Raw genomic sequence first — 14,106 nt, 5'->3', positions numbered from 1 at the left:
GCAAGATTACAGGTTCCAGAAGGAGCTCTTCTGATCAGTCTGGTGATAAGAGTCACCCCAGGGGCTTTAACAGCCCCCCACTTTCAAGCTCTACCCCTGGAGATTCAGATGTCAGGGGTCTGACAGGGGAGAGTGACAAATGTGTATTTTAACGAGGAATCCAGGGAGGGGTGAAGGGTATCATTTGGGAGATTTAAAAAACACTATAGCCCACCCAGCAGGGAAGCGAAACAATGGAGGTCTGAGGGGGCCCCTGCTTCCTGCTGAGAAGGACAGGCTGTCAGTGATAACAGTACCTCATGATATTTAACAGAGCTGCTAGCATGGTCTTTGGCATCAGGAAAATGGAGGTTGAAAACACAGTTTTATGGGTTTGTGTGACCTTGGAAGTTAATTTAGTGTCCCACAGCCTCACTTTGCTCATCTGTACAACAGGAATAATTTTTCCCTTGAGAAACAATAAAATTAGGTAATGGGTTAAAAAAAAAGTGTTTAGCAGATGCCTGATACATACCCAGCACTCAGTAAAGCAATCAAAAATAAAACGTCATAAATATCGCTATTATTATGGCCAAGGGCACGCCGATGAGCCTTATGTCCTTTGTCATTGCTCCTTCCCCTCCCTCACTTGTAATCAAGGGGACATTTTTGTAAAAGGACTGGCAGAAGCTAATACAGCCACCGGACCCCACAAAACTCACAAGCAGTGTCAGGATCGAACCACTCACTCTGCCCTCTCTAGCAAGATTAGCAAAGGGCTTGAAGAATAATTGTCAATTACCTGATCACGCCCCAGATCAACACAGTCTAAGCTGGAAGACCTGACTAGAGTGACCTAGTCTGGCTGCCCACCTGATCCAGACAGAGAAGATGGAGAGAGAGAACATGAAACCCACACGGTTATGCTAGGGAGCAGTGGTCAAGGTTGGAGCACCATCTGGGTCCCTCAATCCCAGGGGCATCCAAGCTTTGTGCACTGTAACACAGCTGGTGCTCAGGAGCCACGTGTCCTGACCCCTCACCCTCCTTCCTCTCTTTTGGCCCCTTCCCTTTTTTCTCACTGCACAGTCTACAGAGATGGTCAGCATTAATCATTTAACAAAAGTGACAGTGCTCACAAAAAGCACAGCTCTTGAGCAGACCCATGTCTGATCTAATTCTGTGAGGTAGATGGGGTGGCTCTGTTATGCACAAGAGGCTTCGTGGATTTGCCCAGTCTGATGCAGCTGGGGGACTGTGGAAGGCAGGATTTGAATCCGGATCCAATTCTAAAGCCTTGATGCTTCCCACCTTGGACCAGGAAACCTGCTTGGTTGGCCCCTAACTGCCCTTGATCTGCCCTCGGGTCATGCATGTGCCCTGTCCTCTCCCAGACGGGTTCCTGCCCTGGCGCGACCGGGAGCCTGGAATGCACGCCGGCTGGTGATCAATGGGACACAACAGGAACATTTGTCGATGCCAGTTGCAAACTGTTGCAGTCTATATAGATTAAGCCACTGCCGCCGACTCCATGAAAGTAAATGAGCCTTTCCGACAGCGGCAGAAATAAATTTAAATGACAGTGCCAAAGGGCCCAGAGACTGCGGCTGAGTGAGTGTCTGTCTGCAGAAAATCGACAAGGACAGCTATCAGTCCCAGGGCTTCTATCCCACGATGTAATTCCTCTCTATCTCAAGATCATCATTGGGGATGCTCTGACCACTCTGGCTTCCCACAGAAGGGTGCGGATACAATGACAATAGTAAAGACAGTGACAGCAGCTGGCGCGTGCTAGGCACTCACTGTGGGTGAGGCACCTACCTATAGGTAGAGGTATGCTTTACCCACATCAACCCATTGCACCCAGGAAACAGGGTGCAATAACCCTGCTTTACAACTGGGGAAACTGAGGCTCAGGAAGGTCAAAGCCACATGCCAACTTGCAACTGACGGAAGTGGGTCTCAACTAAATGCAGGCGATCTCAGGCATGAGTCTGCCAAACAGTTGCCAGGACCAGCCCTTGTTTAAATTTACTAGGTGGTTTTACATTCAAGGCAAAAATAAATCACACTTAGCAGGATATAGAGTGCCCACCAAGGCCTGGCCTGGCAACCACCCTGACTCACTGGCTTTCTCTCCAGTCACCCTCCATCTGCTTCCCCTCATATTCCTCTATTGTGCTCTCCTTCTTGCTCCACACTCTTCCTGCAACCCTCTGTTCTGAACCTATCTCATGATTCTGAATTTTCAAATCTTTCTGGGTCTCCCACAAGGTCAAGTTTAATTATTTAGAAAAAATAAAAAAGAAACAGAAAGAAAGAAAAGAAAAAGTGCCTCCCCCTCAACCCTAGGACAATACAGCCCTGAGCCAGGGCACACAGCTTGGAAAGGAGTGTGGGCTTGTTACAACCCCCACTCATCCCTTGGGTGATGTGCTTGTGTAGTAAACAACCTGCCCAACTGTACATGGTGGTCCTGCCCCACAGATTGAGTTAGAGGACTGTTCTCTGTGCCCTGTTAGCATGCTGAGCTTCTCTCTTTCTAAGCATCTATCATACCAAATATGATTTTTTCTCCTTTCCTATTACCCCTTTCATTACATAAACAACTGGTACATGAGACACTTGTGCCCTTAGTTTCTGTAACCCTAATGCTTAGCTGGGGCCTAGCAGGATCAATGGTATGTATGGTCAGCAAAAGGAAGAAAAGAAGGGAGCATGAAACAGAAAGAAAGGGAGAGGGAGAGACGGTCAGGAGAGAGGGAAGGAGGCAGTTCCCATATTTGTCCTGGCATCTTGGCAAGTTAGGCCCACCCTAGGCCCACAGTTCAGGAGGTGGAGGACCTACCCTCCACCCTCAGCCCCAAGCTAACAGGTGTTTTTCCTCCTCTTCCACAGATGCATCCCAGGAAGCAGACATTGGCCCTTCGGGTGCTTCCCTTCTACCCTCCAGAGCTCTGGGGAGCAGCAGTCTGAACAAAGAGAGCCTTGAAGAGAGAGTGACTACTGCCCCTCTGAATCCAGTGCAGTCGGGGGAAGATCTTCGAGAGCCAGGGCTGGAAGGGGAAGCCCCCTCAGCCGCCCTCTCCACGAGGCTGCCGGAGGAGACCGCCACCAAGCACACCCTCCCCTCCGGGAAGAAGCTGCCTTCGCTCAAGCAGGTGAACTCTGCCAGGAAACAGCTGCGGCCCAAAGTCACCTCCACGGCAGCGGTTCAGAGGACAGTGTCCTCCCCTGCCTCCTTGGGCCTGGGCATCCTCTCTTCCTCCGCCACTGAGAAGCCCCGCCCCCCGGGAGACCCTGAGCCCGCTGCCTCCGAGGAGCCCCTCTGGCTGGACCAGAAAGCAGGTGCAGTCCCCACGACACCCGCACCCCTGCAGATCTCCCCCTTCACCTCACAGTCCTATGTGGCCCACACCCTCCCCCAGAGGCCAGACCCTGGGGAGTCTGCGGTGCCTGATGACGCCCCTGAGGCTCCCCCCGAAGATGCCAGTCCCATAACCTTGATGGACAAAGGTGAGAATGAACTGACCGGGTCAGCCTCAGAGGAGAGCCAGGAGACCACGACATCCACCATCATCACCACCACGGTCATCACAACTGAGCAGGCCCCCGGTAAGCAGCCCGCAGACCCTCAAGCCCTCCTGCTGCAACCAGGAGGCACCCACTCTGCGCAACCAGGAGGCACCCACTCTGCGCACCCACTCTCCCGGGAGGGGAGCCAGGGAGACCCATGTCCCACCATCACTTATCACCTGTTGAGCACTGACTTGAGCTTGACCTCGTGGCTCAGAATTACTATCCCCATTTTAAAGATGAGACAACTGAGACTCAGAGACATCAAGCAGTTTGCCCAAGGCCACGCAGCTAAAGAGTGGGATTCAAACCTTTTTCAACTTGGAATAGAATCCTTTAACCTGCTGAAGGCCCTTGACTTTTCAGTCTTTTTTTTTTTTAAGATTTATTTATTTATTGAGAGAGAGCACACATGAGGGGAGGGCAGAGAGAGAGACAGAATCTTAAGCTGATTCCTCACTGACAATGAAGACTGATGTGGGTCTTGATCTCAGGACTCCAAGACCACCACTGAAGCCAAAACCAAGAGTCTGACACCCAACCACTGTGCTCACAGATGCCCCTCAGAGTGCTTTTACTTTGACAGTTGCATTTACTTCTCCAGACTTGATAAAATGCACGTCTGTGTCCCAGTCTTCTATCTTCTTTTCTGTTTTCAAACAGAGAAGACAGACACCAACAGTCGATCATAGGTAGATTTGGGACAAGTGCATTATGGCCTCTCTTTAGAAAGTATAAGTTCTGGATTTGAATCCTGCTCTCTGTGTGAGGTTGACCCAGACACCACCCCTCTCTGAGCTTCGGTTTACGTATCTCTAAAATGGGGATGAAATTTCAGGTCCTACAAGGGTGAATGGGGTCGGGCCGGTACAGTGGTTAGGATTGTGCCTAGTGGAATGAAGTAAGCAGTCAGCCTGTGTCAGCTACCACAGTTTGGATTATCATGTTGATTCTGGGGACTGAAGGAGGATTAGCAGCAGTGGGAGGGAGCGGGAAAGAAAAATGCTGGTGCCCCAGAAGCCCAGAGCCACCCTGCAGCCCATCTGAGACATGACATCTATCTGAACTGTCCTTCGTGTCCTAATGAAAGTCCTTCCTCCAGCTCCCTGCAGTGTGAGCTTCTCTGATCCCGAAGGGTACATTGACTCCAGTGACTATCCACCACTGCCCCTCAGCGGCTTCCTGGAGTGTACGTACAACGTGACGGTCTACACTGGCTACGGTGTGGAGCTCCAGGTAATTGTAGAAAGTTGCCTGGACAGTGCCTGCCTCTTCCAGCAGGAAGTCTCTGGAGGGTTGTCTGACTCAGGCTTACTGTTATCATCCTAACTGCCTTGGTTCCTTCTTTGCCTTAAGCAGGGCAATTTGAGCTGGGCTTTGTTGAATGAATAGGAGTTCCCGATTCAATGCACAGCTGAAATAGGCATACATGGAGGAGGGGGAACTGTTAATAAATTGTGAGTTATTATACTCAGAAGGAAAGTTCTCTTATACCCTATATCAAACACATTATATCCTTGTATCAAAACTTTTTTGCCTGTAAGCTAAGAATGGAAAAGGAGAGTGGCATAGTGCTCAAACATCTGGATTTAAGTCCCAGCTCTACCAGTGAAAGCTGTGTGACTCTGGGCAAGGGATCTTACCTCTCTGAGCCTTGGTCTCTCCATTAGTAAAATAGAGATGATAATACTACTATTTTACAGATACTCAGGATGGTACAAATATGACAATGCACAGACCATTCATCCAGAGAGCCTAGCTCAGTGTATGTTACCAATTATCCTCATCCTAGTTCCTGACCTTCCCCAATTGACCCCCCAATTTTTAAAAAATGGAACAAGGAGGGGTGTCTGGGAGTGGGGAACTGTCCAGTTCACTGCCTCACAGGAGAGGACAGAAAAAGAAAGCTGGTACCAAGTCATGGTGGCAGACCCTCCCAGGCTAAGTTTGGAGGTCTGGATGTATACCTTTTTCTAATGAACAATAACAAACCATCAAAAGTTTTTTAGCTGGGTTGGTTGTCACCTAACCAGAACTTTATTTTAAGGAAGTTTTTCAGACTTTCATGGAAAGAATAAAAATTAAGCACCTCAGCACCAGGAGCTGTGGTCTTTGCAGTCCCCAGAGCTTAGCACAGTGTGTGGCACATAATAGATACTTCCTAAATGTTCATGGAATTAAAATGAGCTGGAGGAAAGTTGCAGTCCATCTGAATGTGGCACTCCATGGTCCATTTCCTTCCACTTGGTGTCAAACACTGCATGGGGCTCTTTACCAGGCACATAATTCCTTCACTGAGTACCTACTGGGTACCAATCATGGCTATTTACTCTAGGGAATATGGGAGTGTGCAAACTAATGCAGTACCTCCCCTAAAGGAGTTCACTGTCCTATGATTGATACAGACATACTTAGAAGACATTAGAATGCCATTTGAAAAGGTGTTCAGTGGGTGCTTATAGGGGATGTTGTAACATCCCAGTGGAGGCATGGGAAAGCCCTTTGGTAGTCAGGGAAGGTCTCACAGAGAAGGGAAATTTTAGTAAAGCTTTGGGGAATGAATAGGAGTTTGTCAAAAAGAAAAAAAGAGTAAGATGTATGATCTGCAAGAGGAAGGGTTCGTAGGTGAGGCCAGCCCTGCTTTGTTGAGAGGCAAAGGGCCTAGGATCCCAGGCCCCCTAGGAGAGGCATCAAAATCCAAATTGGGCACTGGGATCTGACTAAAGGTCCCCCCCCCCCACAGCCACACTCCATTTGTTTAGTGTCTTTGTGTACAACTAAAGTATCTCTCCTCTTTCTCCTCCAAACCTGGAAAGTGGACTTGGAAATCAAGTATGTAGTTCTTTGCATACTTGATGGAGTTAGAGCCGCTGTTTTATAGCACATGAGGGTGGCCCTGAGAATGCCCTAGAAATGAGCACCCCACTCCCTCTTACCAGTTCATGCAGAAAGGGGAAGAATGAATTCAATCCACATAAATATTTATTGAGCACCTGTTATGTGCCAAGCACTCTTCTGGGCACTAGGGACAAGGAACAAATGGGGGGGCGGGGGCAAAAACACCTTCATTCATGGAGCTTGCATTCTGGTGGAATGCCTTATTCTGCCCTCCTGGAGTCTGGGCTTCAGGAACCAGCGGATCAAGCTCTTGCCCTCCCCTCTCCATCCCCAGGAGAACTTACCTCAGCTGCCGGCATGGAGGAAGCTCTCTCACAGGACTCATCCATGGACACTTACAGATTTTTGCAGTACCTTTGCCCTATACCTTGGCTTCAGTCTGGTCCCTCATAAGGGGAACCTAGATATTTCCAGGGCTCCAGATGTTTCCAGGGGGCCTGTCTGTCCTCTTGACTTGGGGCTGACTGCGGGCTGCTGTGTTGGCATTGTCTGGGGTCCTCTGGCAGCTGCAAGGGCCCTGTCTCAAGCACAACTCAGAGTTTCTCTCCATCCGGCCCTGTCTGTCTGCAGGTGAAGAGCGTGAACCTGTCTGACGGTGAGCTGCTCTCCATCCGCGGGGTGGACGGTCCCACCTTGACTGTCCTGGCCAACCAGACTCTCCTGGTAGAGGGACAGGTTATCCGAAGTCCCACCAACACCATCTCTGTCTACTTCCGGACCTTCCAGGACGATGTCCTTGGAACCTTCCAGCTGCACTATCAGGGTAAGCTCGCATCTAGGCTAATGGTGGTGGGGGGGGGGGGTAGATGTTTGCCTCAGTTTCCCTCTGGAGCCAAGGATTCTCCAACTTTTTGTGCCAGGGATCCCTCCATCAGGTTGTTAAAACCTCTGGACCCCTTCTCAGAACCATGTTTTTGAAAGCGTAAAATAAAACCTTACATGACTAAGAAGGAAACCAGTCAGGTTGAATTACAGTTGTCAAAATATTATTTTAATCTGCAATGTCATAATCCATGTGCTTCTTTATTAACACATTAAATAATAATCTCCCCCAGCAGCTCTGGTAATTACTGTAATTTCAAAGTACTGAGGATCATAAGAAATATGTCAAGATATCTACCATGATATGAAAATATCTGTATTTCTTTTGGTGACGAAGTCATACGTTCTACAAATAGGTCATAGTCTGTTGCTTATCTACATGATTGAAGAAAATACCACTGTTCAGTTAAAGATAAATAGGAAACCAGCAAGCCACTTTTTCTCATTCAGATAGATCCACAGTTCCTGAATCTCCTAAATGAATCCTCAGGGAAGTCCATGGATAAAAAGCCTCAACTCCCAGGGCCAACCCACAGAGGTCCGACTCTCTCTTTTCTTCTGCGATGATTTCTTTCCTTTTTGTCTGACTCTGAGGCTCCCCTCTTGCTTTCTGTTCCTCTTGCTCTTCTCTTTCCCTGCCTTCCTTCCTCCTTCTTGGCCCCTCCCTCTTTTCTTGTCTCTTCATCCTTTCCTTCTCTCCCTCTTTTCTTTCCCTCCCTCCGCTCTTCCTTCCCTCTGGCCGGCACCCTCTCTCTCGCTCTCAACCCCTTTCTCTACCTCTGGAGACCTTCCCGTGACCTCAGGTTACTTCCCTGAACCAGAAGCTCCTCTATGCCCTTGCCAGATACCTGCGTGGAGAGTAGGGTCTGCCCTCACACATCTGGATATTTGGGCACCCTCTACCTGGGCATCAAACTGAATGAACATCAGGAAAAACAGTTCTGTTGAAACTTTGCCCTCGGATATTTCTGAAACAGGGGAATGCGTGTCTATGGGAATACCTGCCTCATCACCACTTTCCAAGACCAAGACTCCCCCTGTTGTCTTGTTCATTACTGAATGGGGGCAAAGAAATAGTTTGTAGAGCCCTTGGGTTGGATGTAATCCTCCCAGTGAGTTCTGAGATCATCGACACCTCATGCAGTGGGAGTGGTCAGACCATACAGCCAAAAGGAGCAGTTAGGAAGGTTTTCACATCCTCTTAGGAGAATCAAGGAGCTCAGCACAGTCCTCTAGAGCCTTCTACTGCCCCCAGCTAGATGTTGGACTACGGAGGCTCTTCCTCGGTGTTTCCTAGTTAATCCTTACTGCCACTGGTGAGGCAGGGACAATTGCCAACTCCCCTGGCAAGATGAGGAGAACCAAGTTCGGGGCACTCTGTCCCTTTCTCAAGGTCACACAGTTTCTAAGGGATGGAGGAAGAATGTAAACTCACATTGGTCTCCTCCACAGGCCAGGCCTGTGTGGGCCAGGATGGTTATTTTCAAGCTGTCCTATCCTTTGGCATTTCCTGAAGAGCTGCTTATTCGAGTTCTGGTCCAAGCTTGTGCTCATTTTTAACAAACACCAGAATTGTTTGTGCTGGTAGGACAAAACCCACCTGAGCCCCACGGCCCCTCCTTTCCCCAAGGAGAAGGCAGCTCTACATCCACAGGAAGAGATGTTCACATGAGGTGTGGGAACTTATTTTTCACCCCAAACCTGTGATTTCTGATTAGACAAGGTGGGGACCTTGGATCCCAGAAAAAGTGTCAATCTGGCGGTCTCCTCACCCTATGATCAATGAGAGTTCCAAAAATACACACATACTGCCCCCACCCAGTGCTCTGGAGCCCCTAGGGGCCTTATCTTTTCTCCTCAGCACAAATTGGCTCCTGGTATGTGGGTCACGTTCTTCCTGTCCCGGCTCCTAAGGGATGACCATCTGCCTTTGCATTTCTCCCAGCCTTCATGCTGAGCTGCAATTTTCCTCGCCGGCCCGACTTCGGGGATGTCACGGTGATGGACCTGCACCCGGGTGGGGCGGCCCACTTCCACTGCCACCTGGGCTATGAGCTCCAGGGCGCCAAGACGCTGACTTGCATGAATGCCTCCAAGCCCCACTGGAGCAGCCAGGAGCCCATCTGTTCAGGTACGCTCCCCCCTCTCCAGACCGGAGATAGTTCCCTCAGAGGTGAGACACCAACCCCAGGGCATTAGACTGACCTTAGGGATAGGCGCCCAGCCCAGAGCAAGAGACTGCCCCCAACTTGGACAACCATAGCCACTGAAATCTTTAGTCTGTGGAAAAGCACACATCACCTAGAATTTACCATTAGCCACATTTAGCAGATCTGAAACTTTGTGCAACCATCACCACTTTGTACTTCTAGAACATCTCCATCGCTCCCAAAAGGAAACCTTGTACCCATTGGCACCCGCTCCCTAATTTCCCCTCCCCTCATAAACCTTAACAGCCAACAACATGCTTTCTGTGTCAATGGATTTCCTCTTCTGGACATTTCATATAAAGGGGATCCTACAATACATGGTCTTTTCCAACTGGCTTCTTTTGCCCAGGATCATGTGTTTGAGGTTGACCCATGTCGCAATGTGGGTCAGTACCTTGTTCCTTTTCATGGCTGAAACATATGTCTGTGTGTGACTCTCCCCTGTTTTATTGGTGTATTCATTGGTGGATGCTGGAGTTTTTCCCACTTTGGCAATGATGAATAACGCTGCTGTGAACATCTATATATCAATCTTTGTGTAGACATATGTTTTCTTTTCTCCTGGGTCCTATGGTAATTCTCTGGTTAACTTTTTAAGGAATTGTCAAGCTATTTTCTGCAGAGGCTGCACTGTTTGTCTTTCACACCTGACTGTGTGTGAGAGTTCCTCTTTCTCCACATCCTAGCCAGCACTTCTTATGTTACACGTTTTCTTTTTATGATTTTAGCCACCCTGGTGGGCAGGAAGCTTTCTCATTGTGGCTTTGATTTGCATTTCCCTGATGGCTAACAATACTGAGTGGCTTTCCTATGCCTCTTGGCCATTTGTAGATCTTCTTAGAGAGATGTCTGTTCAAATCCTTTGCCTGTTTGTTTGTTTTTTTTAATTTTGTTATTTGTCTTTTTGTTGTTGTCCTTCATATATTCTGAATATTAGATCCGTGTCAGGGATATGATTGGCAAATATTTTGTCCCTCCCTGTGGGTTGCTTTTTTACTTCTTTTTTTTTAATTTACTTATTTATTTGAGAGAAAGAGAGAGCAGGGGGGAGGGGAAGAAGGAGAGGGAGAAAGAGAATCCACAAGCAGACTCCCCACTGAATGTGGAGCCCGGCTCCACTCAGGGCTTGATCCCAGGACCCTGAGATCATGCCCTGAGCTGAAACCAAGAATCAGGTGCTTAACCGACTGCACCACCCAGGTGACCCATGTTTTTTCACTTCTTGCTATTGTGCTCTAATGCAGAAAAGCTTTTCATGCTGACAAAGTGTAATTTATCTATTTTCTTCTGTGGCTGTACTTTGGGTATGCCTGCTGCCACACTTTGAACCCAGTCCGTAGATACTGAAACACTGCCAGGGCTGCCGTAAATGTTCATGTAGTAATGCAGCATCATGACAGCCATTACCTCCACATTACAGATGAGGAAACAGAGGCTCAGGGAGGTGAAGTCACTTGCCCAAAGTCAACAGACAGTAATTGAAATGAGTTCAGAGCCCTTCTCCTCTGAGCTGTTTTTCTCAAAGCACGGATGGTCTATAGACCAGCAAGAGGACTACAGACACATAGTTCTGGGCCTCCTACAAGACCAGCTGAATCAAAATCTCCATTTTAGCATGCCCTTGTGTGATTTGCATGCACATTATGGATCAAGGGGCTCAGGGTGACCCTGTACTGTTAGGCATAGCCTTGTCTATCCTCAGCTATCAAGAGAGAAAAACCATTTTAGATTCTCAGAAGTTCCGGTGGTGGTCAGGAAAGCACAGGCCGCCTGTAATAACTGAGCACCTACTATGTGCCAGGGCCTGAGCCACGAAAAAGAGCATACTGGGAATAATAATAAATTATTCCTTTCTTTCAGGCATTCAGAGTCAGGGGAATCTGAAAGCAAATGGGGCCTGCTGACACATTCTGAGATTTGATTGTTGCAGTATTGTTTCCCCAAGGCCCTTTGGAATTTTTCTTCTTTGCTTTTTAACAAAAGGGAATTATCCAAACCATAGGGCAGTTGGGCTCTGTGCCTCTCCCACGTTAATTTTTATCTATGTGTGAAATCAGAGAGGAATTAAGCCTCAATTTGTGCTAAGAAAGATGGATGGAGAGCCGCGGCTGGCAAATTGAAGCCAAACAGAGCCATCAGTTGGCTTAATAAGGCAGGGAAGGGGAGCAGAGAGGCAACAGAATAGCAGCAGCTTGGGGAGGACAGATGGCCGGTGCCCCCCACCAGGGTCTGTGTCCTCCGTCTCCTCAGCTCCTGAGCCATAGGACAACAATGCTGGCTATATTTTGAGCACCTATTCTGTGCCAGGGACAGTGCCAGGTCCTCTGTGTGCATCATTTCATTGACTTCTCACCATAGCCTTATACGCAGGGTGGAATCAGTATCACCCATTGAGAGTGAACTTGAGGTACAGTTTCCGTGACTTGTTCTAGATCCACAGAAGGTTGAGTGGCACAGGTGGGGTTTAAACCTCCACTTTAGGACAGGAAGGCAGTCGGGAGAGAGAGAGACAGACATATGCACAGAGACCCAGACAGACTTGTGCACGTGCCCACACACACCCCAAAAAAACACCCACACACCTCTGTCCATGGTGCTGAAAGGCATATAGGTGGTGGGGGTAGCAGGGTGGGGAAGGGGCTTCTGGGCAATGTCTTTGGTGTAAATCAGCACACTCCGGAGCAGAGCAGAGAGCTATCTACCTTTTCGCCTACTGCAAGTCCTTATTGGTCATGCAGTCATTCAACAAACATTTAATGAGACCCAAGTGTCTCCTAAAAATAAGAAACAAACTACTTCATGTTTATCTATCTCCCTCCAGTTCACAAATTATTTTTTAATATTTCTTTGTTAGATTTTTATGATAAAACTAATATATATTCTGGTTTAAAAAAACAAGAAATTCAAAATTGTAGAGATAGGAGCAAATTACTTTCATATTTATGGTCTCAATAGATTTTTGCAAATAGCTCATTGAAGTAGGTAAGGTAGACATACCATTTTGTAACTTGTTTTTTTTTCCCACTTAAAATATATGAAGCATTATTCTATATTCCCAAATATTCTTTAAGAACATGATTTTTTTTAAGATTTTTATTTATTTATTTGACAGAGATCACAAGTAGGCAGACAGGCAAGCAGAGAGAGGGGGGAAGCAGGCTCCCCGCTGAGCAGAGAGCCCTATGCAGGCCTCGATCCCAGAACCCCGGGATCATGACCTGAGCTGAAGGCAGAGGCCTTAACCCACTGAGCCCCCCAGGTGCCCCTAAGAACATGATTTTTAATAGCATGTAAATGGAGTGCATTTATTTTACCGAAGAGCTGTGAGTGGATATGTGTGTGGCTTCTCGTTTTTTGCTTAGAAGCACATCAGCAGTGAACACATTCATTCATAAATCCTGGTGAAAATTTCCAGATCTTCCTTTTAGCATAAATTCCCAGAACTTTAATGACTAGGTCAGAGTTTGGGAACATACTTTCTAGATTTTTCTCCAAATTGCTCTCCTGAAAGGTCATAGCAATTTGCATTCTAACCAGTTATGAGTGAGACTGCCCATTTCCCGCCACCTTTCCCATTGGCAAGTTATGGCTGCTTTTTACCTTGACCAATCAGGTGGATGAAAATAGAAAGCAATCTACGTTTGCCTTTCTTTTGTTATGAGTGTGTCTGCATTTTTAGTGCTTACTAAATACTAAAAGCATATGTCTTCTTTTGTGGACTGCCTATTTACATCCTTGATTACCATCTTATAGTGAAGAATTCAGGCACAGCCAGCACCATGGAAGAATCCTTAAATCACAGTTGTTCCTTAACATGAGGCACACAAAGGTCCAGGTGTGGGATGAGGTTTCCTACCAAGCAGGATGAATCTTGTCCAAGTCAAGAAGCCTTTTACTGTGTCTCCCTCTTCCCATCATGTTGCCTCCCACTAAGGGGTAGGGGTGAGGATGTCTCTCTCTCTCTCTCTCTCTCTCTCTCTGTCCCTCTCTGCTCTCCTCTCATGGTCATCCCCTCCTATTTTCTGCCCCCAGCCCCTTGTGGAGGGGCTGTACACAACGCCACCATTGGCCGGGTCCTCTCCCCAAGTTACCCAGGAAACACCAACGGGAGCCAGTTCTGCGTGTGGACAATTGAAGCTCCAGAGGGCCAGAAGCTACACCTGCACTTTGAGAGGCTGTCATTGCATGAGAAGGACAGGTAAGCCTCTGAGGGCTTACCCAGCAGCCTCCTTCCTTCCCAGAGTGTTGGAATGTGGTGAGGGATCTAGAGTCTTGAAATGGCTCATGAAGGTCGAGAAAGGAAAGGCTGGGGAGGTTGGCAAGGATATTAGACACCATCTTCGACCTCCTCCTTTTACAGGTAAGGAAACTTGGACATACAGAGGGAAAGCAACTTGCCCCAGGGCATACATCAGGATAGGGGAAGAGGCCTATTTCTCCTGCACATCCTTTTTTGCAGTTATCAATGAGGGAGTACTCGCTGAGCACCTGCTCTGCACCCAGTCACATACTAAGCTCCATGGAGAACTGGAGAGAAGTAGCAAGACATGGTTTCCGGTTTGATAGGAAATTGATGTGGAAACACTATAGTTGTACACAGGAAGGAGCTAGGGAGAAGTTA

General features: G+C 47.9%; 1 protein-coding gene across 5 annotated transcripts in view; it reads left to right on the top strand.

Annotated features, from left to right (window-relative positions):
* Positions 1 to 14,106, top strand: part of SEZ6L (seizure related 6 homolog like) — a 183,006-nt gene that overhangs the window by 111,219 nt on the left and 57,681 nt on the right. For all 5 annotated transcript variants that reach the window (XM_082699031.1, XM_082699030.1, XM_082699029.1 and 2 more), the window contains exons 2-6: positions 2,878 to 3,594; positions 4,658 to 4,791; positions 7,024 to 7,216; positions 9,221 to 9,406; positions 13,518 to 13,683. In XM_082699031.1, coding sequence (XP_082555157.1) covers positions 2,878 to 3,594; positions 4,658 to 4,791; positions 7,024 to 7,216; positions 9,221 to 9,406; positions 13,518 to 13,683 — 1,396 coding nt within the window. The remainder of the gene's footprint in view (positions 1 to 2,877; positions 3,595 to 4,657; positions 4,792 to 7,023; positions 7,217 to 9,220; positions 9,407 to 13,517; positions 13,684 to 14,106) is intronic.

This window comes from Mustela nivalis (genome assembly GCF_964662115.1).
Source record: "Mustela nivalis genome assembly, chromosome: 14".
NCBI lineage: Eukaryota > Metazoa > Chordata > Mammalia > Carnivora > Mustelidae > Mustela > Mustela nivalis.
Note: the sequence above shows the minus strand (reverse complement) of the source record. Positions and strands in the feature narration are given on the sequence as shown.